This window comes from Lutra lutra, chromosome 4, assembly GCF_902655055.1.
Source record: "Lutra lutra chromosome 4, mLutLut1.2, whole genome shotgun sequence".
Lineage (NCBI taxonomy): Eukaryota > Metazoa > Chordata > Mammalia > Carnivora > Mustelidae > Lutra > Lutra lutra.
In genome coordinates this window covers 160,377,452-160,405,316 of record NC_062281.1, presented here as the reverse complement: position 1 = coordinate 160,405,316, position 27,865 = coordinate 160,377,452, and the positions used below count along the sequence as shown (strand labels likewise).

General features: G+C 38.5%; 1 protein-coding gene across 2 annotated transcripts in view; it reads right to left on the bottom strand.

Annotated features, from left to right (window-relative positions):
• The window catches only part of STIL (STIL centriolar assembly protein), a 77,366-nt gene that overhangs the window by 7,696 nt on the left and 41,805 nt on the right, over window positions 1-27,865 (bottom strand). For both annotated transcript variants that reach the window (XM_047727558.1, XM_047727557.1), the window contains exons 14-16: window positions 25,231-25,459; window positions 13,411-13,621; window positions 11,474-11,724 (exon numbers count right to left, since the gene is read on the bottom strand). In XM_047727558.1, coding sequence (XP_047583514.1) covers window positions 11,474-11,724; window positions 13,411-13,621; window positions 25,231-25,459 — 691 coding nt within the window. The remainder of the gene's footprint in view (window positions 1-11,473; window positions 11,725-13,410; window positions 13,622-25,230; window positions 25,460-27,865) is intronic.

Genomic DNA, 27,865 nt, shown 5'->3' with positions numbered 1-27,865 from the left:
GGGCAGATTGTAAGAATTACACAGTACTTTCTTAGAATACTAAACTAATTTAAAACACTATTTCTAAAGCACAATGTACCTTAAATTCTAAATAACTGTCTTATGAACTTTAAGCATACCAGTTATATACTCATATGTGTTAAAAGATAGTAAGACCATAAATACTGACAATAAATACTACAGAGGTGCTAAAAATAAAGCATTCACTGTAAGCTTCAGTGATGACCCAAATAGTGGGATTTCACTAAATTAGCAAATGACTCATGGGAGGCCTACCAAATGTGGTAGAAGAAAAGAGGATTCAGGGGTGCCGGGGTGGCTCAGTGGGTAAAAGCCTCTGCCTTTGGCTCAGGCCATGATCCCAGGGTCCTGGGATCGAGCCCCACGTCGGGTTTTCTGCTCAGCAGGGAGCCTGCTTTCCAACCTCCCCCCACCCAGCCTGCCTCTGCTTATTTGTGATCTCTGTCAAATAAATAAAACCTTTAAAAAAAAAAAAAGAAGAAGAAGAAGAAGAAAAGAAAAGAGGATTCGGAGATATATAAAATTCCCAATTTTGCTAGAAAGACTATCACAAGAACATGCTATAATCTTTTGGGAACAAGGTATTCTGACTAAAAACATCAATATTCTGATGAGGGGTCCAGGAAACCTTGATTGACAAAGGAGGTGTCATCTGAGTTCAGCTTTGAAGGACAGATAAGAGGATCTGGCAGGCAGAAAGGAGAAAAAGTATTCCACATAAAAGTAAAGCAAGGAACCTTGCATATCCAATGCTGAGTAAGCTGGAAATTGGGTAGAGAATGACAGATTATACTAAAAAAAACAAGTTTAAGACAAACTGTGAAACAATGTAAATTAAACAGGTAGGCTTTAGATGGTCTTATGTTTGGAGTATTCTCTCAGTCTAAGATTAATGACAGACAAAATCTGACTTCTTTGTGTTAGAAACAGTTTCAGTGTAAGTTTCATTTTAAAACCTTTGTTTTCTAAGGTTCTAACGTTTATTTGTTGACTGATTGATTGATTGGGGGGTAGAGGGAGAGTCTCAAGAAGACTCCATACCGAAATGGTGCCCGATGGAGAGCTTGATATCATGCCCCTGAGATCACAACCTCAGCCAAAACCAAGAGTCAGACACTTACCCAACTGTGCCTCCCAGGTGTCCCAGTTTCATTTTTAATCATAATAGTTTGTAGAACTTATTAATAATCAATAAAATATAAATTAAGAACAAACTAAGAAATAAATAAACTAAGAATAGGTTAAGATATATTTGGTCTAAATAGCACATATCTTTTAAAGGGGCAATTTTAGTTATCTCTCCTATGTGCTTCTACAACAAACTGTATCTATCCTTTTCACAGGAGGCAACAGAATATATTATAGTTGACTATCTGAGTGTCTTCTCCACTACACTATGAGCTCTGTGAGGGCAAAGATGTCTTCAACTTGTATGCCATGATGTCTCTCAGGGCTGGCTCAAAATAAAAGTTCAATATATATTTATTAAAGTAAAATGAGTGAAAGTACTGGTGAAAGATATACAGCTGCTAAGACTGTAAAACCTTACTCTTTCAGAAAGCAATGTAGCAACAGCTTTAACATTTTCTGACCTTTTTGACTTAGTCTTCCCATTTCTGAGTCTCTAAGGAAATAATCCTAAAACTAAACAAAAATGTAATCTTTGGAAAAAGATGTTCATCATAACAACATTTAAAACAGTAAGAAATTGGGGCACCTGACTGTCTTGGTCAGTTAAGATTCCGACTCGATCTCAGCTCAGGTGTTAATTTCAGGGTTGTGAGTTCAAGCTAGGCATGGAGCCCACTTAAAAAATAAAAGGGAAGAAACTGGGGTGCCTGGCTGGCTCAGAGAGTACAGCACGTGACTCTTGATCTCGGGGTTCTAAGTTTGAGCTCCATGCTGGGTGTTGAGATTACTCAAAAATGAAAATCTTTTAAAAATAAATAAATAAAAAAGTAATTTAAAGGGCACCTTGGTGGGCTCAGTTGGTTGAGTGACTGCTTCTCCCTCTGACGCTTTCCCCTCTCATGCTCTCTCACTCTTTCTCTCTAAAGTAAATAAATAAAATCTTTTTTAAAAATCTTAAAAAAAAATTTAAGTAAGAAATTGTAACTAACTTCACAACAAGTTCTTTTCAGTTATGACAAGACGGGAAGGGTAAGGTAAACAAATGCTAGGTCCCACTTAATGGATTATTATATCCCTATTAAAGTTGATGCTTAGAAAGGGTTACAATGACTTGGAAACATTATTTACGAGTGTGGAGCAAAAAAAAATTTTTTTTTTTGGGGGGGGCAGACACATAATGGTCAAAACACAAAGCAGCAAACAGTGTATCGCCATGAGACCCCACCAAAATTAAATAAGCAGTAAGCAATAGAGCAAAACAGTAACAAAACAAAACAAAAAACAAACTATGGACTTTGGAGTTAGAGAAGAGTAGGTCTAAAATCACAGGTATAGGGACTTGAGCAAATTGATACTTAATTTCCTTATCTATAAAACAGAAGTAATAGTGTCTACCACACAGATTACTGTTAAGGATTAAATGAAAAATACTGCATAGGAGATGGTCCAAGATGGTGGAGGAGTAGGAGACCTTAGTCTCATCTGGTCCCAGGAATTTAGCTAGATAGCCACCAAATCATTCTGAACATCTACAAATTCAACCAGGGATCTAAGAGAATAGCTGCAACTCTACAAATAGAAAAGCAACCACTTTCTGTAAGGTAGGAGGTGTAGAGAAGTGAATCTGACACAGTATATGGGAGGATAAACTGCTGAGGAGAGGGGGCCTCTACCAGCTGGCTACCCGCAAGTGATAGAGAAGTGGAGCACAAAAATCAGAACGTTTATAACTCTGCTCCAGTGACAGACATTGGGGCCTGAAAGGTGCTCAGGTGGCTAAACAGGGTGGAATCCTAGGTGGAATAGCATGGTCTCAGGATGACACTAGCTGGGCTTAAAATAAAGCATAGAAGACACTACAGAATCCCTTTCTGGAAAAATAAAAGCACTAGAATCTAATCAAGCCAAAATTTAAAAGGCTATTAATGAGATGCAATAAAAAATGGAGGCTCTAACTGCTAGGATAAATGAAGCAGAAGAGGAATTAGTGATATAGAAGACAGAATGATAGAAAATAAAGAAGCTGAGAAAAAAGAAAGATAAACAACTACTGGGGAATAAAGAAGCTGTGGAAAAGAGAGATAAACAACTACTGGATCACAAGGGAAGAATTTGAGAGGTAAGTGATACCAAAGAGCAAAACAATATTAGAACAATTGGGATCCCAGAAGAAGAGGAAAGGGAGAGGAGAGGGGGAACAGAAGGTATACTGGAGCAAATTATAGCAGAGAACTTCCCTCACCTAGGGAAGAAAACAGGAACTGAAGTTCAGGAGGTACAGAGAACCTCCCTCAAGATAATAAAAATATTCAATATCTTGACATATAATAGTGAAACTTGCAAATCTTGGAGACAGAGAAAAAATCTTGAAATCTGCTCAGGATAAGAGGTCCATAACCTACAAGGATAGAAACATTAGACTGACAGTAGGCCTATTCACAGAGACCTAGAAGGCCAGAAAGGATAGGTATGATATATTCAGGGTGCTAAATGAGAAAACATGCAGTCTATAAGAATAGTTTATCCAGTAAGGATGTCATTCAAAATAGGAGAGATAAAACCCCCCCCAAGACAAATGGAAACTAAAAGAATTTGTGATCACTAAACCAGCTTTGCAAGTTAAAGGGGATCCTTTAAGGGAAGAGAGAGCCCAAAAGTAACACAGACCAGAAAGAAACAGAGACAATACACAGACACAGTGACTTTATAGGTAATACAATAGCACTAAATCCAACTCTTTCAATAGCTATTCTGAATGCAAATTGGGGCTAATTGCCCCAATCAAAAGACACAGGGTATCGGATTGGATAACAAAGTAAGACCCATAGATATGCTGTCAGCATATCATTTTAGACTCAAAAACACCTCCAGAGCAAAAGTGAGGGGGTGGAAAACCATTTGTCATGCTAATAGATATCAAAAGAAAGGTAGGGTAGCAATCCTTACAGCAGACAAATTAGATCTTAAACCAAAGACTGTAGTCAGAGATGAGGAAGGACACTATATCATAATTAAAGGGTCTATCCAACAGGAAGATCTAACAATTATAAATATTTATGCCCCTAACATGGGAGCAGTCAATTATATAAGACTATTAATAACAAAATTAGACAAACACATTGATAATAATACAATAATAAATAGTAGGGGACTTTAACACCCCACTCACAGCAGTGGACAGATCACCTAAGCAGAAGATCAACAAGGAAACAAGAGGCTTGAATTACACACTGGACCAGATGGACTTCACAGATATATTCAGAGCATTCCATCCTAAAGCAAAAGAATACACATTCTTCTCAAATGAACATGAAACATTCTCCAGAACAGATGACATACTGGGTCACATCAGGTCTCAACTGGTACCAAAAGACTAGGATCATTCACTGCATATTTTCAGACCAGAGTGCTTTCAAACTGGAACTCAATCACAAGATGAAATTTGGAAAGACCTCAAATACATGGAAGGCTAAAGAGCATCCTACTAAAGAATGGGTCAACCAGGAAATTAAGAAGAATTTTTTTTTAAAGTCATGGAAACAAATGAAAATGAAAACATAACTATTCAAAACCTTTGGATGCAGCAAAGGTGGTCCTAGGAGGGAAGTATGTAACAATACAAGTATATAAGCTTTTCTCAAGAAACAAGAAAGGTCTCAAATACACACCCTAACCTTACACCTAAAGGAGCCAGAGAAAGAACAGCAAAAGAAGAAAACTGAGAAAGATTAGAGAAGAAATCAATGAAATAGAAACCAAAACAACAGTAGAATAGATCAAGGAAACTAGAAGCTGGTTCTTTCAAAGAATTAATAAGATTGATAAACCACTGGCCAGACTTACCAAAAAGAGAAGAGAATGGATCCAAATAAATAAAATCATGAACGAAAGAGGGGGGATCACAAGCTACATCAAAGAAATACAAACAATTATAAGAACATATTATGAGCAACTACATGCCAGCAAATTGGACAATCTGGAAGAAATGGATGTATTCCTAGAGACATACAAACTACCAAAACTGAACCAGGAAGAAATAGAAAACCTGAACAGACCCATAACTAGCAAGGAAACGTAAGCTGTAATCAAAAATCTCCCAACAAATAAGAGCCCAGGGCCAAATGGCTTCCCAGGGCTATTTTAACAAACATTTAAAGAAGAATTAATACTTATTCTTCTGAAGCTGTTTCAAAAAATAGAAATGGAAGAAAAACTTCCAAACTCTTTCTATGAGGCCAACATTATCTTGATCCCAAAACCAGACAAAGACCTTACCAAAAAGGAGAATTACAGACCAATATCCCTGATGAACATGGATGCAAAAATTCTCATCAAAATACTAGCTAACAGGATACAACAGTACATTAAAAGGATTAGTCACTAAGAAGTGGGATCTATTCCTGGGCTGCAAGGGTGGTTCAACATTAGCAAATTAATCAATGTGATACAATGTATAAATAAAAGGACAAGAACCCTATGATCCTTTCAACAGATGCAGAAAAAGCATTTGACTAAGTACAGCATCCTTTCTTGGTTAAAACTCTCACAGTGTAGGGATAGGGGAACATACCTCAATATCATAAAAGCCATCTATGAAAAGCCCACAGCGAATATCATTCTCAGTGGGGAAAAACAGAGCTTTCCCCCTAAGATTAGGAACACAGCTGGGATGTCCACTATCACCACTGCTGTTCAAAACTCTACTAGGAGTCCTAACGTCAGCAATCAGACAACAAAAAGAAACAAAAGGTATCTGAATCAGCAAAGAAGTCAAACTCTCACTCTTTACAGATGACATGATACCGTATGTGGAAAACCCAAGACTTCACCCCAAAATTGCTAGAACTCATACAGGAATTCAGCAAAGTGGTAGGATATAAAATCAATACCCAGAGCTCAGGTGCATTTCTGAACACCAACAATGAGATAGAAGAAAGAGAAATAAAGGAGTTGATCCCATTTACAATTGCCTAAAACCATAAGATACCCAGGAATAAACCTAACCAAAGGGGCAAAGGATCTGTACTCAGAAAACTACAGAATGCTCAGGAAAGAAACTGAGGAAGACAAAATGAAATAAAAAAAAAATTCCATGCTCATGGATTAGAAAAGCAAATATTGCTAAAATATCTATGCTACCTAGAGCAATCTACACATTTAAGGCAATCCCTATCAAAATACCATCAACTTTTTTCAGAGAGCTGGAACAAATAATCCTAAAATTTGTATGGAACCAGAAAGACCCTGAATAGCCACTGAAAAGTTGATAAAGAAAACCAAAACTAGGGGCGCCTGGGTGGCTCAGTGGGTTAAAAGCCTCTGCTCTCGGCTCAGGTCATGATCCCAGGGTCCTGGGATGGAGCCCCGCATCGGGCTCTCTGCTCAGCGGGGAGCCTGCTTCCTCCTCTCTCTCTGCCTGCTTCTCTGCCTACTTGTGATTTCTAAAATCTTTAAAAAAAAAAAAAAAAAAGAAAGAAAGAAAACCAAAACTAGTGACATCATAATTCTGGACTTCAAGCTCTATACAATGCTGTCATCATCAAGACAGTATGCTAGCACAAAAGCAGACACATAGATCAGTGGAACAGAACAGAGAACCCAGAAATGAACCACAACTATATGGTCAACTAATCTTTAAAAAGCAGGAAAGAGGGGCACCTGAGTGGCTCAGTCGGCTGAGCGTCTGCCTTCGGGTAAGGTCGTGATCCCAGAATCCTGGGATGGAGCCCTGCATCAGGCTTCCTGCTCAGTGGAGAGCCTGCTTCTCCCTCTCTCTCTCTCTCTCAAATAAATAAAATCTTTAAAAAATTTTTTAAAAAGAAAAAAAAAAGAAAAAGAAAAAGCAGGAAAGACTCTCTATAGGTGGAAAGACAGTCTCTTCAACAAATGGTGTTGGGAAAACTGGATAGCAACACGCAGAAAAATGACATTGTGGACCATTTTTTCATACCATACACAAAAAGAAATTAAAAATGGATGACAGGCCTAAATATGAATCAGGAAGCCATCAAAATCCTAGAGGAAAACAGGCAGAAACTTTTTCGACCTTGGCCGAAGCAGCTCCTTACAACACATGTTACCACAGGCAAGGGGAAGCAAAGGCAAAAACAAATTATTGGAACCTCATCAAGATAAAAAGCTTTTGTACAGCAAAGGAAACAGTTAAGGTCTGACTTTGGCTCAGGTAATGATCCTACAGTCCTAGGATCAAGCCTCACATCGGGCTCCCTGCTCAGTGGGGAGTCCACTTCTCTCTCTGCCCCTCCCCTCACTCATGCTCACTCTCTCTCTCTCTCTCTCTCTAGTAAATAAAAACAAAATAAAATTGTTTTAGAAAAGGAATAAAAAGAAAAAGTAAAGCTTTAATAATAAATGAGTTTGTAATGAATATGGTTTTTTTCCTACATTTCAGAAAGTAAGTTTATATTACCTTGGCAATGAAAACAAAACAAATAGCAAAATCTATTTCCAAAGCTCTACAATATTTTATACAACTTATACCATATAATAAAACTTAAAAATTTTTTTTCATATGAAGATATAGCTATGTTACTGTTAGGTTTTTGCCAGCCTACTCCTCTATGGAAATACTTAATTTAACATATTGCTTTGAACTGAAAACAATTTTCTTCATATTGGCTTTCACCTCCTTGATAAAATTATCTTACATGAAGTTAAAATTCCATCTATGAAAATATATCCATGGGTTTTTCAACTCACATAATCAAATTTTAAAAATGGGTATAGGCCACAATATTAAAATACTTAAAAATTTTTATGTATATATAGTAAACTGCAACTGTTAAAAAGCTAATTTTTTTCAGATGTTATTATAAGTTCAGATGACATTTTCTTCATTTTCTAAAACAGCAACTCTGAGCATGTATACTTTTCATAGTATAAATTTATAATGTAGATTATTATTTAAATGGAGAACAGAATAAACCCGATTAGAACAATGACTACCCCCATTGATAAATCAAAAAGACTTTACTTCCCATTTCATTCTAAAGCATCTAAAATACCAATCAGGTTCATTATATGCTGGAAATTTATGATTTCCAATGTGTCACTATAAAGACATTAAAACTAGGTAACCAGTCTGAAGAAATAATTACTTAACCCCCCCAGCCCCCAGCACCACATCAAAATACAGTGTTCCACGCAGATAGCAGGGTGACTTGTATATTCTAACATACATTATGTGGCCTCTATCTCACAGTATTGAGCTAAAACCTTTAAAAATGCTAGCCTTACTCTCTTACAGTGTTGGTAGGAATGTAAATTGGTATGACTATTTTGGTGAGCAATGGCAGCAACTACTAAACTACTAAAACTTTAAATGCACATATCCTTTGATCCTGCCTACTTCTAAGAGTTTATCCAACAAATTACTTGTACAAGTTCCTATAGAATGATGCTTACTTAGCATTGTTTGAGATAAATAAGAGATGCAGCCTAGAAGTCCATTAACAGAGGACAGGTTCATTATCTTATCGTACATGGATACAAGAGAATATCATGCAGCTGTTTAAATGCATGTGAAAGAACTGCATAGACCTATAAAGAAAAGTATCTAAGACATAATGTTAAGTAAACAAAACAAAACAAAATTGCAGTATTCTTCACAACCATATACACTTGAACATGCATGGAACATTTCTAAAGAATACAAAAAAAAAAAACCAGTTAAGAGAAGTAACCTTGGCAGGGGGTTCAGATTGAGGAATTCGGGCAGTGGGAGCTTTTACATTTTACCTGATATTCTTGTGTGCTATTTAATACTTTCTTAAATCATGAAACCATATTACTTTTGCAATAGAAAACAATAAAAGTAATTAACAGAAAACATGCTAATCTTAGTAATATAACTTTCAGATTTTAAAAACAAATATGTGCTAAGTCATCTTTGATAAAGAGGAATCTGAACAGAAGAACATGGTCAACTGTAAGTGGTAAGCAATGAGTAAGCTTTGTATGACTCTACTGTTCAAAACACATTCCTAAGGAAAGGAATGTTTTTGCCTTTTAGATGGCACAATTGCGTAACTGAATATCCAATAGCTGACAGACCCTATCACCTCCAGGAAGACCTTCTAGACACGAGAAATGAGTAAGATTCATTTCTTTTTTCAAGAGTCCCAGAGCATTTTATTGACATCTTTACCTAGGAGACATCGGACAGTATCTCTTATGTATGTAAAACCCACTCTCCTACTATAGGGTAGAGATGGTCTCTTTGTTATCACACACCTACTAGGCCCTGAATAAATTATGAAGCAACTGAATCGAGTGGCAAGCTTATACCTTTTCTCATGATATTGCTATAATACATCTAAATATTTTTCATGTTTTTTTAAAAAATGTATTTATTTGTCGGAGTGAAAGAGAGGGCATGCACAAGCATGGGGAGCAACAGGCAGAGGGAGAAGAGGGCTCCCTGAGCAAGAAGCCCAATGCAGGGCTCAATTCCAGGACCCTGAGATCATGACATGAGCTGAAGACAGACGCTGAACAGATTGAGCTACCCAGGCGCCCCCTACAATTTTTTCATCTTTTTTTTTTTTTAAGATTTTATTTATTTATCATTTGAGAGAAAGAATGAGAGAGACAGAGCATGAGGAGGGGGGAGGGTCAGAGGGAGAAGCAGACTTCCCGCAGAGCAGGGAGCCTGATGCGGGACTCGATCCTGGGACTCCAGGATCATGACCTGAGCTGAAGGCAGTCACTTAACCAACTGAGCCACCCAGGTGCCCCAATCTTTTCATCTTTTAAAACGAGTTTTACACAACTATATGATGCAACTAATCCTCTATAAAGCAGGAAAGACTATCCATAGATGGATAAGACAGTCTCTTCAACAAATGGTATTGGGAAAACTGGATGGCAACATGCAGAAGAATGAAATCGGACCACTTTCTTACACCAGACACAAAAAGAAATTCAAGATGGACGAAAGACCTAAATGTGAGACAGAAAGCCATCAAAATCCTAGAGGACAACACAGGCAGAAACCTCTTTAACCTCGGCCATAGCAACTTCTTCCTAGACACATCACCACAGGCAAGGAAACAAAAGCAAAAATGAACTATTGGGACTTCATCAAGATAAAAGCTTCTGCACAGCAAAGGAAACAATCAACGAAACTAAAAGGCAGCCTATGGAATAGGAGAAGATATTTGCAGATGATATATCTGATAAAGGTTAGCAACCAAAATCTACAAAGAATTTATCAAACTCAATATCCAAAAAACAAAATAACCAAGTTAAGAAATGGGCAGAAGACATAATAGACACTTTCCCAAAAAAGACATCCAGATGGCTAAAGACACATGAAAGGATGCTCAATAATAATACCCATCATTGGGGAAATACAAATCAAAACCAGGATGAGATACTACCTCACACCTGTCAGAATGTCTAAAATTAACAACACAAGAAACAAAAGATATACTGTTGGTGGGAAAGCAAAATGATGTAGCCACTGGTGCCACCCCTCTGGAGAACAGTATGGAGGTTCTTCCAAATGTTAAAAATAAAACTACTTGGGGCACCTGGGTGGCTCAGTAGGTTAAAGCCTCTGCCTTCAGCTCAAGTCATGATCTCAGTGCCCTGGAATCAAGTCCCACATCGGGCTCTCTGCTCAGCAGGGAGCCTGCTTCCTCCTCTCTCTCTGCCTATTTGTGATCTCTGTCTGTCAAATGGATAAATAAAATCTTAAAATAAATAAATAAATGAATAAATAAAATAAAACTACTCTATGATCCAGTAATTGCATTACAAGGTATTTACCTAACAGATACAAAAATACAGATTCAAAGGGGTACGTGCATCCTGATGCCTATAGCAGCATTATCAGCAATAGCCAAACTATGGAGAGAACACATGCATGATGTGATATATATATAAAATGGAACATTACTCAGCCATCAAAAAGGATGAAATCTTGCCATTTGCAATGATGTGGATGGAGCTAAAATGTATGCTACGTGAAGTAAGTGAGAGAAAGACAAATACCATACGATTCCACTCATAGGTGGAATTTAAGAAATAAATAAATGAACATAGTAGAAAAAAGAAAAAAAGAGGAAAATAAACCATAAGAGATTCTTAACGATAGATAGGAAACAGGGTTGATGGAGGGAGGTGGGTGAGGATATTCAGGAGCACATTTGTTATGACAAGCACTAAGTATCATTTATAAGTGATAATCACTGAATTCTACTCTAGAAACCAATATTGCAGCATTGTATGCTTACTAACTACAATTTAAATAAAATTTTTAAGATAAATAAAGAAGTAAAACAAATTTGAAAGTTACCTGGCGTGATCCACTTTATGTGCATTTTTATTCACCTTAGTGGGAGAATCAATTTTTACTCCAAGGCTTCTTAGTTGTTTAAGGGTTGCATTAAGAACACAATCTTTGTCTACCAGACCTGAATCACATTTTTTTTTCTTTGTATGGTAAACATTTTGTGTTCTGGTGCATTCATGGCTGATAATTACTGCTTTGGTCGATGGCTGCTCAGTCTCTTTGGAGGAGTTATTCAGGAGGTGGTTCACTTGACTCTGATGAAAAGAAAAAAGATGTATTTGAAAAACCAGTATTAACAATCTTAGGAAACAAAACTGTAAGTAGCAGCATAAGTAAGGCCAGGGAAAAGCAAAATAATGACTAGCCAAATTCTACAAAGAATCAAGTACATTTGGAAATTTTTTATATTTTGGGGTTTTTATAAAGGAAGCCCATCTCAATGAATGATTTTATCAGACCCTAGAGGAAGTTTAGAATGCTCAGAACTTGTTCATTTTAAAGTTAACAGCTTTAGAGGCATTTGAATAATATTTTAAGTGTTTTCAAGGGTTTTTAGGAACTATAAACAAAAGTTTTAAATCACGCTTTCATTTGAAAAATGGTAATGTTGGGGCGCCTGGGTGGCTCAGTGGGTTAAGCCGCTGCCTTCGGCTCAGGTCATGATCTCAGGGTCCTGGGATCGAGCCCCGCATCGGGCTCTCTGCTCAGCAGGGAGCCTGCTTCCTCCTCTCTCTCTGCCTGCCTCTCTGCCTGCTTGTGATCTCTGTCTGTCAAATAAATAAATAAATAAAATCTTTAAAAAAAAAAAAAAAAGAAAAATGGTAATGTTTCAGAGTTATATATTAGATCTTTAGGTTCCTTTCAGAATTTGGTTTCTCTCTTTTCTCCCTCAGAATGAGAATGACCTATGACACTACCTCTGCCTTCCTGACATTAGAGCACATTTCATTCCCTGAGCACACAGCTGCTAGTGCCAGTAAAAGACCCAGCAGGGAAACAGCAAGTATGTGTTCACTGATGAAAACTTACGGCCCTATGAAGTATGGAGAAATCAAATATTCCTTAGTCTACATTTCGGATGGAAGTGACAGCCAGGGTCATTTAAGCTTCAAGTCTTAGTTTACTTTCTAATTTTTCCAAGATGACTAGATGACTATTTCCTCCAACCATAATTACCCTTTTTATTCCATGTTGCCTTGTTTACAGCACTTCTCAGCCTGTCCTATAATCATTTGCTATTGGTATCCATGTGTTATTTCCCCTGGCTTCTCAAGAGCAGAGACTATCATACTTATCTTTATATTATTCACTTTTTTTAAAAATAAGATTTATTTACTTGAGAAAGAGAAAGAAAAGGGGGGGTGTTGGGAGGGAGGCAGAGGGAAAGAATCCTCAAGCAGACTCCTGAGTGCAGAGCCCACTGCAAGGCTCAATCTCATGACCCATGAGATCACGATTGGAGATGAAACCGAGTTGGACTTAACGGACTGAGCCCCCCAGGCACTCCTTTTTACTTAGTTCACTTACTTAATTTACTTTTTACTTAGTTCACTTTCTTAGACTAAGTATTCAATAAAAATCTCTTTACCTGAATGCAATATTACCATAGATATTCTCCTACTTTGCAACTTTCAAACTTCCTGCAAATTGTTCCTTATTTTTTCTGGTACTAACTTTACTCTGTTTTTGTTGTTGTTGTTGTTTTGTTTTTATGATTTCCCCCGGCTATCTAAGTATCCGATGACTGGGATGCTTATACAAAATTACTGAATTTAGGTTATCATAATCACGAAGAGCTAAAAGAAATAAATGATGTGTCATTAATTTAGGGAAAATCTTTTTATATCAAGGTCCCAATCAGTTTAAAGAAAGGAGAGGCTTAACTAGTCTACCCAAAAGTAATCATCTCAGAAAAGATGAAATGTATTACTGTTTCTTACCAATAAATCCTGGTATATTTTCTGATTATCTGTAGGTTGATGAGGCAAGGGTTGCATTACTTGCTCAATTTTTGGTTCCCCTGATGTTACAGAGTGGTTACTGGCACCCTCTGTTGGTCCACTCTGTAAGCACATGCTTACATTTTCTGCCAGCATGGAATTCGGAAAGAACACAGGCACATCAGGTTCTTTTCTCACACCTGGAGAAGAGCTGCTTGGAAGGATATAAATAATGTGTTAGTTATCAAGATACTTTCAAGATATATTTATTTGAAGTGCAGTAACTTTGAAATAAAGGGATAAGATTCAACAGCATTCTGGTTTGTATTTTCAGCTCTCATCTTGATAGGCTGCACATAAACCAGATCATAACACCTTTTCAATTCATGTTATTTATAGTCAGACAACTTTTTTTTGAAAGCTGGCAAACAACCTGTTGATTTCTCCTGAACTTGATGCAAGTGTCAAAATTTTTAAATATATTATTTGTTTAAGTTTTAGAATATAGTTAAGATCCCTGGCAAGGGGTGCTGGATTGGCTCAGTTGGTTAAGCTTCTGCCTTTAGCTCAGGTCATGATTCCAGCATCCTGGGATCAAGCCCTGCATCAGGCTCCCTGCCTTTCCCTTCTGCCTGTTGCTCCCCTTGCTTGTATTCTTGTGCTTGCTCTCTGTCAAATGTATAAATAAAATCTTAAAAAAAAAAAAAAATTCCTGGCAAAGAAGAGTTCATAAGCTGCCATTTATAATCACATTATATATTTGGTAGTATTTCTTTCCTTCTTTATGCTTTTACTTATTTTTCAAATTTAATACAATGAACATTTATTACTTTTAAACTTAGCATATAAATACATATTTCTAAATTTACTATGGAAAGCTATATTAAAAGACATTTCTTACAAGAACAATAATGTGGCTATTGTAGAGAAAGGTAATAATAAATATTAGCTAGCAGAAAGCTTATTACAGGCTAGGCATTGTTTTAAGTGCATCCTCTTACAAAATCCTTACCAAAAAGACCTGTGAGATACTATATATTGTGCCTATTTGACAGATGAGGTCATGAGGCACAGAGAGGTTAGCTAACTGCTCAAAGTTATACTAAATATGAAAAAAAATACAGTTTGTTTTTTAAAAGATTTTATTTATTTATTTGAGAAAGAAAGAGATAGCAAGAACAGGGTTAGGAGAGAGCGAGAGAAAGAAGCAGACCTCCCACTGAGCAGGAAGCCCAATATGGGGCTCGATCCCAGGACCTTGAGATCATGACCTGAGCTGAAAGCAGACACTTACCTGACTGAGCCACCCAGGAACCCCTCGTACATAGTTTAATACCTAGAGAAAACCACTATTAACATTTTAGAGTATTTTCATCTATACTCTATACCCTATACACTGGGTCGAGTTCTAAAGATACAGAAACGAATATGATCCCTGTCCTATAGGAATCCAATTTAATGGGGGAGACATATTTACATACCCTTTTTAATACATTGTGGTACATACTATGAGAATTATATGATTAAAACATATACTATACTGAGCAAAGGGGATAAATGTTTCTAGTTTTCTGGAGGAACATGTGTATTGTTTTAATGACTATGGTAATCAGAATAATTTAAAATGACAAATATTAGAGGCACAAAGAAATAGAAAAGCATTTCATGCTCATGGATTGGGAGAACAAACATTGTTAAAATGTCCATACTACTCAGAGCAATCTACACATTTAATGTGATCCCTGTCAAAATATCACCAGTAATTCTCACAGAGCTAGACCAAATAATCCTAAAATCTGTATGGAACCACAACAGATCCTGAATAGCCAAAGAAATTCTGAAAAAGAAAAACAAAACTGGAGGCATCATGATTTTGGATTTCAAGCTAGCAGCAGTCATCAAGACAGCATAGTACTGACACAAAAACAGACACATATATCAATGGAACAGAATAGAGAGCCCAGAAATGGACCCACAACTATATAGTCAACTAATCTTTGAGAAAGCAGGAAAGACTATCCATAGATGGAAAAGACAGTCTCTTCAACAATAGGTGTTGGCAAGGATGTGGAGAAAGGGGAACCCTCTTGCACTGTTGGGTAGGAATGCAAACTGGTGCCACCCCTCTGGAGAACACTATGAAGGTTCTTCAAAATGTTAAAAATAGAACTACCCTGGGGCGACTGGGTGGCTCAGTGGGTTAAGCCTCTGCCTTCGGCTCAGGTCATGATCTCAGAGGCCTGTGATGGAGCCCCGCATTGGGCTCTCTGCTCGGCAGGGAACCTGCTTCCCCCCTCACTCTACCTGACCCTCTGCCTACTTGTGATCTCTGTCTGTCAAATAAACAAATAAAATCTTAAAAAAAAAAAAAAAAGGCTTCGAGTTTGGTTCACTTACGTAAGCGGCCTGGGCGTTCGAACTGTCCAAGTCTAGTGTCTTCCTAACTTAATTATTTTAACATTCCGTTTTCCAAAAATGTTAAGAAGTACTCAGGGAAGCCCTCTGGAGGAGTCAGCAGGAGAATGCTGTGACTGAAGCCAAAAAAGTGACTACAAAGTTTTAAAGTCTGAGGGAGGAGTCAAGATGGCAGAGAAGTAGCAGGCTGAGACTACTTCAGGTAGCGGGAGATCAGCTAAATAGCTTATCTAAAGATTGCAAACACCTACAAATCCAACGGGAGATCGAAGAGAAGAAGAACGGCAATTCTAGAAACAGAAAATCAACCACTATCTGAAAGGTAGGACTGGCGGAGAAGTGAATCCAAAGCAACTGGAAGGGGGGAGGGGCCGGCTCCCGGCGAGCGGCGGAGCAACGGAGCACAAAATCAGGACTTTTAAAAGTCTGTTCCGCTGAGGGACATCACTCCAGAGGCTTAACCGGGGTGAAGCCCACGCGGGGTCAGCGTGGCCTCAGGTCCCCCAGGGTCGCAGAAGGATCGGGGGTGTCTGAGTGCTGCAGAGCTTACCGGTATTAGAACGGGGAAGCCAGCTACAGAGACAGAGCCGAGGAGTGACTCTCAGCTCGGGGTTGCCTTGAACGGGTCGCAGGCTCGGTCAGCTCGGAGCGTGGCCGGAGGCCAGGGTGGTGGGAGTCATTGGGCGCTGTTCTCTGAGGGCGCACTGAGGAGTGGGGCCCCGGGCTCTCAGCTCCTCCGGGCCGGAGACCGGGAGGCCGCCATCTGCATTCCCGTCCTCCGGAGCTCTACGGAAAGCGCTCAGGGAACAAAAGCTCCTGAAAGCAAACCCAGCAAACCCAAGCGGATTACTCAGCCCGGGCCCGGGTAAGGGCGGTGCAACTCTGCCTGGGGCAAAGACGCTTGAGAATCACTACAACAGGCCCCTCCCCCAGAAGATCAACGGGAAACCCAGCCAGGACCAAGTTCACCTACCAAGGAGTGCAGTTTCAATACCAAGGAGAGCGGTGGATTTCCAGAGGAGAAGAAAGCAAAGCACGGAACTCATGGCTTTCTCCCCATGATTTTTTAGCCTTGCAGTTAATTTTTTTTTTCTTTTTCAATTTTTTTTTCTTTTTCTCTCCTTCTGCTAAATTTTTTTAACTTTTACCGTTTTCTTTTTTAACGTTTTTTAAATAGTTTATCTAATATATATATATTTTTTTCCTCTTTTTATATTTTTTCTTTATCAGCTTTCTTTTTTTAATAGCTTCTTTTTTTTTTTTTCTTTTTTCTTTCTGAACCCCTTTTTATCCCCTTTCTCCCCCCTCACGATTTGGGATCTCTTCTGATTTGGCTAAAGCATATTTTCCTGGGGTTGTTGCCACCCTTTTAGTATTTTACTTGCTCTTTCATATACTCTTATCTGGACAAAATGACAAGGCGGAAAAATTCACAACAAAAAAAAGAACAAGAAGCAGTACCAAAGGCTAGGGACCTAATCAATACAGACATTGGTAATATGTCAGATATAGAGTTCAGAATGACGATTCTCAAGGTTCTAGCCGGGCTTGAAAAAGGCATGGAAGATATTAAAGCAACCCTCTCGGGAGATATAAAAGCCCTTTCTGGAGAAATGAAAGAACTAAAATCTAACCAAGTTGAAATCAAAAAAGCTATTAATGAGGGGCAATCAAAAATGGAGGCTCTCACTGCTAGGATAAATGAGGCAGAAGAAAGAATTAGCGATATAGAAGACCAAATGACAGAGAATAAAGAAGCTGAGCAAAAGAGGGACAAACAGCTACTGGACCACGAGGGGAGAATTCGAGAGATAAGTGACACCATAAGACGAAACAACATTAGAATAATTGGGATTCCAGAAGAAGAGGAAACAGAGAGGGGAGCAGAAGGTATGTTGGAGAGAATTATTGGAGAGAATTTCCCCAATATGGCAAAGGGAACAAGCATCAAAATCCAGGAGGTTCAGAGAACCCCCCTCAATATCAATAAGAATAGGTCCACACCCCGTCACCTAATAGAAAATTTACAAGTCTTAGTGACAAAGAAAAGATCCTGAAAGCAGCCCGGGAAAAGAAGTCTGTAACATACAATGGTAAAAATATTCGATTGGCAGCAGACTTATCCACAGAGACCTGACAGGCCAGAAAGAGCTGGCATGATATATTCAGAGTACTAAATGAGAAAAACATGCAGCCAAGAATACTATATCCAGCTAGGCTATCATTGAAAATAGAAGGAGAGATTAAAAGCTTCCAGGACAAACAAAAACTGAAAGAATTTGCAAATACCAAACCAGCTCTGCAGGAAATATTGAAAGGGGTCCTCTAAGCAAAGAGAGACCCTAAAAGTAGTAGATCAGAAAGAAACAGAGACAATATACAATAACAGTCACCTTACAGGCAATACAATGGCACTAAATTCATATCTCTCAGTACTTACCCTGAATGTTAATGGGCTAAATGCCCCTATCAAAAGACACAGGGTATCAGAATGGATAAAAAAACAAAACCCATCTATATGTTGCCTACAAGAAACTCATCTTAAACCCGAAGACACCTCCAGGTTTAAAGTGAGGGGGTGGAAAAGAATTTACCATGCTAATGGACATCAGAAGAAAGCAGGAGTGGCAATCCTCATATTAGATCAATTAGATTTTAAGCCAAAGACTATAATAAGAGATGAGGAAGGACACTATATCATACTCAAAGGAACTATCCAACAAGAAGATCTAACAATTTTAAATATCTATGCCCCTAACGTGGGAGCAGCCAACTATATAAACCAATTAATAACAAAATCAAAGAAACACATCGACAAAGATACAATAATAGTAGGGGACTTTAACACTCCCCTCACTGAAATGGACAGATCATCCAAGCAAAAGATCAACAAGGAAATAAAGGCCTTAAATGACACACTGGACCAGATGGACATCACAGATATATTCAGAACATTTCATCCCAAAGCAACAGAATACACATTCTTCTCTAGTGCACATGGAACATTCTCCAGAATAGATCACATTCTTGGTCCTAAATCAAGTCTCAACTGGTATCAAAAGATTGGGATCATTCCCTGCATATTTTCAGACCACAATGCTCTGAAGCTAGAACTCAATAACAAGAGGAAATTTGGAAAGAACCCAAATACATGGAGACTAAACAGCATCCTTCTAAAGAATGAATGGGTCAACCAGGAAATTAAAGAAGAATTGAAAAAATTCATGGAAACAAATGATAATGAAAACACAATGGTTCAGAATCTGTGGGACACAACAAAGGCAGTCCTGAGAGGAAAATATATAGCGGTACAAGCCTTTCTCAAGAAACAAGAAAGGTCTCAGGTACACAACCTAACCCTACACCTAAAGGAGCTGGAGAAAGAACAAGAAAGAAACCCTAAACCCAGCAGGAGAAGAGAAATCATAAAGATCAGAGCAGAAATCAATGAAATAGAAACCAAAAAAACAATAGAAAAAATCAACGAAACTAGGAGCTGGTTCTTTGAAAGAATTAATAAGATTGATAAACCCCTGGCCAGACTTATCAAAAAGAAAAGAGAAAGGACCCAAATAAATAAAATCATGAATGAAAGAGGAGAGATCACAACGAACACCAAAGAAATACAGACAATTATAAGAACATACTATGAGCAACTCTACGCCAACAAATTTGACAATCTGGAAGAAATGGATGCATTCCTAGAGACATATAAACTACCACAACTGGACCAGGAAGAAATGGAAAGCCTGAACAGACCCATAACCAGTAAGGAGATTGAAACAGTCATCAAAAATCTCCAAACAAACAAAAGCCCGGGGCCAGATGGCTTCCTGGGGCAATTCTACCAAACATTTAAAGAAGAACTAATTCCTATTCTCCTGAAACTGTTCCAAAAAATAGAAATAGAAGGAAAACTTCCAAACTCATTTTATGAGGCCAGCATCACCTTGATCCCAAAACCAGACAAGGATCCCATCAAAAAAGAGAACTACAGACCAATATCCTTGATGAACACAGATGCAAAAATTCTCGCCAAAATACTAGCCAATAGGATTCAACAGTACATTAAAAGGATTATTCACCACGACCAAGTGGGATTTATTCCAGGGCTGCAAGGTTGGTTCAACATCCGCAAATCAATCAATGTGATACAACACATTAATAAAAGAAAGAACAAGAACCATATGATACTCTCCATAGATGCTGAAAAAGCATTTGACAAAGTACAGCATCCCTTCCTGATCAAAACTCTTCAAAGTGTAGGGATAGACGGCACATACCTCAATATTATCAAAGCCATCTATGAAAAACCCACCGCAAATATCATTCTCAATGGAGAAAAACTGAAAGCCTTTCTGCTAAGGTCAGGAACACGGCATGGATGTCCGTTATCACCACTGCTATTCAACATAGTACTAAAAGTCCTAGCCTCAGCAATCAGACAACAAAAGGAAATTAAAGGCATCCAAATCAGCAAAGAAGAAGTCAAACTATCACTCTTCGCAGATGATATACTATATGTGGAAAACCCAAAGGACTCCACTCCAAAACTGCTAGAACTTGTACAGGAATTCAGTAAAGTGTCAGGATATAAAATCAATGCACAGAAATCAGTTGCATTTCTCTACACCAACAACCAGACAGAAGAAAGAGAAATTAAGGCGTCCATCCCATTTACAATTGCACCCAAAACTATAAGATACCTAGGAATAAACCTAACCAAAGAGACTAAGAATCTATACACAGAAAACTATAAAGTACTCATGAAAGAAATTGAGGAAGACACAAAGAAATGGAAAAATGTCCCATGCTCCTGGATTGGAAGAATAAATATTGTGAAAATGTCTATGCTACCTAAAGCAATCTACACATTTAATGCAATTCCTATCAAAGTACCATCCATTTTTTTCAAAGAAATGGAACAAATAATCCTAAAATTTATATGGAACCAGAAAAGACATCGAATAGCCAAAGGAATATTGAAAAAGAAAGCCAAAGTTGGTGGCATCACAATTCCGGACTTCAAGCTCTATTACAAAGCTGTCATCATCAAGACAGCATGGTACTGGCACAAAAACAGACACATAGATCAACGGAACAGAATAGAGAGCCCAGAAATAGACCCTCAACTCTATGGTCAACTCATCTTCGACAAAGCAGGAAAGAATGTCCAATGGAAAAAAGACAGCCTCTTCAATAAATGGTGTTGGGAAAATTGGACAGCCACATGCAGAAAAATGAAATTGGATCATTTCCTTACACCACACACGAAAATAGACTCAAAATGGATGAAGGACCTCAATGTGAGAAAGGAATCCATCCAAATCCTTGAGGAGAACACAGGCAGCAACCTCTTCGACCTCAGCCGCAGCAACATCTTCCTAGGAACATCGCCAAAGGCAAGGGAAGCAAGGGCAAAAATGAACTATTGGGATTTCATCAAGATCAAAAGCTTTTGCACAGCAAAGGAAACAGTGAACAAAACCAAAAGACAACTGACAGAATGGGAGAAGATATTTGCAAATGACATATCAGATAAAGGGCTAGTGTCCAAAATCTATAAAGAACTTAGCAAACTCAACACCCAAAGAACAAATAATCCAATCAAGAAATGGGCAGAGGACATGAACAGACATTTCTGCAAAGAAGACATCCAGATGGCCAACAGACACATGAAAAAGTGCTCCATATCACTCGGCATCAGGGAAATACAAATCAAAACCACCATGAGATATCACCTCACACCAGTCAGAATGGCTAAAATTAACAAGTCAGGAAATGACAGATGCTGGCGAGGATGCAGAGAAAGGGGAACCCTCCTACACTGTTGGTGGGAATGCAAGCTGGTGCAACCACTCTGGAAAACAGCATGGAGGTTCCTCAAAATGTTGAAAATAGAACTACCCTATGATCCAGCAATTGCACTGCTGGGTATTTACCCTAAAGATACAAACGTAGTGATCCGAAGGGGCACGTGCACCCGAATGTTTATAGCAGCAATGTCTACAATAGCCAAACTATGGAAAGAACCTAGATGTCCATCAACAGACGAATGGATAAAGAAGATGTGGTATATATACACAATGGAATACTATGCAGCCATCAAAAGAAATGAAATCTTGCCATTTGCGACGACGTGGATGGAACTAGAGGGTATCATGCTTAGCGAAATAAGTCAATCGGAGAAAGACAACTATCATATGATCTCCCTGATATGAGGGATAGGAGATGCAACATGGGGGGTTGAGGGGGTAGGAGAAGAGTAAATGAAACAAGATGGGATTGGGAGGGAGACAAACCATAAGTGACTCTTAATCTCACAAAACAAACAGAGGGTTGATGGGGGGAGGGGGGTTGGGAGAGGGGGGGTGGGGTTACGGATATTGGGGAGGTTATGTGCTATAGTGAGTGCTGTGAAGTGTGTAAACCTGGCGATTCGCAGACCTGTACCCCTGGGGATAAAAATATATGTTTATAAAAAAATAAAATTAAAAAAAAAAATAGAACTACCCTATGATCAAGAAATGACATTACCAGGTATTCACCCAAAGGATTAAAAAATACAGATCTGAAGGGGTATATGCACCCCAATGTTTACGGCAGCATTATCAACAACAGTCAAACTATAGAGATTGACTGATGAATGGATAAAAATGTGGTACACACACACACGCACGCACGCGCACACACACACATTATTCAGCCATCAAAAAGAATGAAATCTTGCCATTTGCAGTGACATAGATGGATCTACAGTGTATTATGGTAAGTGAAATAATTCAGCCAGAGAAAGACAAATACTATATGATCTTACTCATATGTGGGATTTAAGAAAGAAAACAGATGAGGGGCACCTGGGTGGCTCAGTCTTTAAGCGGCTGCCTTCAGCTTGGGTCATGATCCCAGGGTCCTAGGATCGAGCCCCGCAATGGGCTCCCTGCTCAGCAGGAAGCTTGCTTCTCCCTCTCCCACTTCCCCTTGCTTGTGTTCCCTCTCTCACTGTGTCTCTCTCTGTCAAATAAATAAAATCTTAAAAAAAAAGAAAAAAAGAAAGAAAGAAAGAAAGAAAGAAAGAAAGAAAGAAAGAAAGAAAAAGGAAGAAAGAAAGAAAGAAAACAGATGAATATATGGGAAGGATGAAAAGAAAAAAGGAGAGAGGGAAACGAGCCCTAAGAGACTCTTAACAACAGAGAACAAAGTGAGGGTTGATGGAGGTGTGTAGGTGGGGGATGGGCTAGATGGGTGATGCGTACTAAGGAGGACACTTGCTGTGATGAGCACTGGGTGTTGTATATAAGCGATGAATCACTAAATTCTTCTCCAGAAATCAATATTGCATTGAATGTTAACTACCTAAACTTTAAATTAAAAAAATACATAAAAATAAAATGCACCGGGGTGCCTGGGTGGCTCAGTGGGTTAAAGCCTCTGCCTTCGGCTCCGGTCATGGTCCCAGGGTCCTGGGATCGAGCCCCGCATCAGGATCTCTGCTCAGCGGGGAGCCTGCTTCCTCCTCTCTCTCTCTCTCTCTGCCTGCCTCTCTGCCTACTTGTGATCTCTGTCAAATGAATGAATAAAATCTTTAAAAAAAAATAAAACGCACCTATAAAGTATCAGGCAAAAAAAAAAAAGTCAAATATTATCACAAGTTTTATAATTAAAAAAAAAAAAAAATCAGTTGTCTGCCCCATGCCACCCCACCACCAAATTCACCTCTGTTAACGGTTACCTATTGTGTTTTACACTACATCATTCCTCTGCCTTCAAATTTATTCTATTTATTCTGCACCTGATTCCTTTTAGCACTTCTACAAGTCCAAGCTCCTTCATCTCACTCGGGTTTTTTACTATACTAACCAGTTTCCCTACTTCCACTCTTAACTCCTTCCGTTCATTTGCCACAGAACAGCTATTTAAAAAATGAAAAATCAGATCACACCACTCTTTTGTCTAAAATCCTCCCTGGATTTAATGAGCATAGAATAAATTCAAAGCTCCTTTCTACATCCTACAAAGCTCCCGCATAATTTGGCTTCTGCCTATATCCCTGACCCCATTTCCTATAAGCATGCTCTCTTGAGCACTTTCTCTCTCTCCAACTCGCACTCCCCCCCGCAATCCCCGCCTCCATCTCTGTCACTGTTTCTAGCCATAATGGCTTTCCTAATTGTTTCCTGAACTGTCATGCTCCTGCACAACTTAGGGTCTATACATGCCATTTCTTCTACCAGGAACACTCTGCAGATTTTCTCAGAGCTGGCTCCTTCTCATCATTCTAGTCACTGCTCCAATGTTACCAGCTCAGGGAAGGCTTCCTTTACCATCCTCTACTTAATATGTCTTCACTCCCATGCCACCAACTGGTTAGACTCCACTTGATCACCCTGGTTTATTTTCTTCAGAGCAGCTGTCATTACATGAAATTAAATTATTTGTTATTTATATGGTTATTATTTGTCATGGGAACAAGTCATGGAAATTCCATGAAGTTAGCAGCTTTTCCTAACCTACTACTCAATCTTAAACTGGGTAGCTCAGTCAGTTGAGCAGCTGACTCTTGACTTTGGCTCAGGTCATGATCTCAGCGTCCTGGAATCGAGCCCCATGTAGAACTCTGCACTCAGCATGGAATCAACTTGGGGTTCTCTGTCTCCCTCTCTCTCTGCCCCAAGCCTCCCCCAACCCCACCCTCCTCACACGCACTCTTGCTCTAAAATAAATGAGTAAATTAAAAAAAAAATTACCTACTTTTTTTTTTTTAAGATTTTTATTTATTTATTTGACAGAGATCACAAGTAGGCAGAGAGGCAGGCAGAGAGAGGAGGAAGCAGGCTCCCTGCTGAGCAGAGAGCCCAATGCGGGGCTAGATCCCAGGACCCTGGGATCATGACCTGAGCTAAAGGCAGAGGCTTTAACCTACTGAGCCACCCAGGCACCCCCAAAAATTACCTACTTATAATCAGTCTCACTCCAATTACACCCCTAGTCATTTCATCTCCCACCAGCTATTTTTTTTCTCACCGGGTTACTTTGAAATAAATCTCAGAAATAAATTCTTATAAATGTATAATTGCAATTTGGAGAATCTTTAAAAATTTACAAAATTCAGGGCCCCATCTCCATCTAGGGCCTAGTTTCAGAATCTCTACAGTGAGGTCTAAGCATATGTATGTCCAAAATTTTCTTCAGATGTTCTGATTCAGCTAGACTGTAACAAACCAATGACTGACATCTGGGAACAGTTCTAGGAGTACCACAATTGTCAGTTACGTAAAAACTGTATCAGGAAAGAGACTACTGAAAATACCATTTACAAAACAGTTTCTGAGTTAAAACACCAAAAGAATATTAGAACTTAAAAAGAAAAAAAGGAGGATGAATGCTGAATCAAAGACACCTTACTTGGATACAGAAAGTGGTTGATTAAATTCTTCCACAGCAATGTTGCTTTCTTCAAAGCTGGGAATATCAACTGCTTTCAATGAAGACGCGCTACCTGGCGGACTTGTAACTTCATTATTAATATCAACAGAAAAATTCATGTCCTCACTGGAAATCTTGGTATCATCTTGCCTCAGCTGAGATTCGGGCTCTTGATCATTGCCTGCTGCATTCCAAAACAAGCTGGCACCTGGAAGTTAAATGATTAAGCACATACTGAAACAAATATCCTACTATAAAAATAATCCTCCGACAAACCTCTAAGTAAGACTAACTATATTGTTTTAACACAATTACCTAGAAATGTTTGCAGATTATTTCTTCTCAGAAATGCCATAAAGAGGTAAGGTGAAAAACCAGAGGACTGGTGTACAAGGTGGAGTCTCAGTGGCTTAGCTGGCTAACTGTCTGACTCTTGGTTTCAGCTCAGATGATGATATCAGGGTCAGGAGTTCAAGGATATCACGCTCTACACTGGGTGCAGAGCCTACTTAAAAAAAGAATAAACAACAAAAAACAAAAAACAACTTGGGACAAATGGAACAGGGGACATTCTGGGCTCTGTCTCTTCAAGAGGTGTGGCTCTCAAATGATGTGTTTCACATATAAAGGTTCTGAATATGATTTAGGTTTATGTGTGTACAGAAAATTGCTCTTCTGAAAAACAAGGGAAAACATATAATGAGTTCCTAGGCTCTCTGATTTCTATCTTTAAATACAATATTTATGAGAATATTCAGGGACATATCAGACATATGTAATATCAGCAATTATTTAAAAATCAAATGTTGGGTGCTCTGGTTGGCACAGTCGGTTAAGCATCCAACTCTTGGTTTTGGCTCAGGATGGAGCCCCATGACCGGCACAGTACTCAGTGAGAAGCCTGCTTGAGACTCTCTCTCCCTCTCCCTCCACCGCACCCCCAAAGCTCACATGCACATGTGCTCTCTCTCTCTCTTTCAAATAAATTTTAAAAATCTTAAAAAAAAAAAAAAAAGAAAAAGAAAGGACAATTATGACAAAGTTACGTAAGTGCTGCTACTCTTCTGGAATATTTACCAATACATACCTTCAGGAAATTAAGTAACATTGTAGAATAAACATGTTTTAAAAGCCATTTAGTTCTCACAGTTATTAATAATGCTTTTTTCTGCATATAAGTAATAACTACCCCAGGTCATCCAAGTTGAATAACTGAATATGAATCTATGAGGTTTCAAAATAATTTCAGAATATCAGCTTAAACATGTAAATGACTTCATTCAATTATCTTTTATTCAGCACACATTATGATTAAGGCATCATATTAGCTAATGACATACAATCGTGGAATAAGGCAATGTTCAACATCCCAAAAGCTTGTAGTCTAGGAACAGCTACAGATGAGAAGCAACTGTAATATAATAAAAGCACAGTTTATAGGAGGAAACTGCACTTTTTTGGTATGTTTGGTATGTATGTTTGGTTAGCTCATAATACCCACAGCTCCTTGTCCGCCACCCCTCTACAACATACACAAACTTCCCCTGGAGACTGTCACCCCTGCAATTAACCAAGTTGAGACTCCAGCAGATATGTCCCTTTACATGCTTCTCAACCCCCTCACCATTGAACCAGGGATTAAACCCTAATCCAAACTAGACCCTTCAGGTTCTCTGCAATTTGAAACAAGACGGAAGGAGAGTAACTTGGTTTGTTTACATGGCTAAAACTGTGTGACACTTACACTTTGGAGCTTTGGGTGAGCTACAAAAACTGAGTAGAAAAACTGAGTAAAACAGCCATATAGTTGGATAGCCCTAATGGTATTCTAGTCTCTAGTTCTAGTTTTTTCCTGACGTCAGCCCCACTCTTGGCCTTGGTTCTCATGAAACAACTTCATATCCTTCCAGTAAATTCCCCTTCCTTACTTAAATTATTTCAAAGTGGTTTACATTACTTGCAGCCAAAGAATCTTGACTAATACTCAGTGATATCTGACTTATAAATGTACAAGGGGTTCTTCTTTCTCTCCTTCCTTGCTCCCCTCTACATGGGCAGTTAACAAATGGGTTCAGAGATAGAATATAGAAATCTGCCTTCCTTCCTTTTCTCCCTCTCAAATATTTATTCTCTAGGTTCAAATCTTCATCTGTTACTTCTACAAGTCTTGGGTCATCATCCCTTCTCCACTCCTCAAATGTTTGGGTTTCACCATCTTCATTTCCCAAAGCAGCTCAAATGCAATAGATATTTAGACTAAACTCATCCTCTCTCTTTTGCTTCTTCTCTAACTTGCCTTCCCTAGGTCCTCTAAGCTGAAAATCCTGGATAACTTTTATTTTCATTTTTAATAAACTTTTAATGTTAGAATAATTCTAGATTTATAGAGAAGATAAGAAAGAGTTCCTATATACTCCTCACCAGTTTCACCTGACATTAATATCTTACATGACCATGGCACATTTTTCAAAATCAAGAAACTAATATTTGTGCATTACAATTAACTAAATCTCCATACTTTATTTGGATTTCACTGATTTTTTCACTAATGTCCTTTTTTCTGTTCCAGGATCTAAACAAGTAACTTCAGAATCCCACCTATTCCAACTGCCAC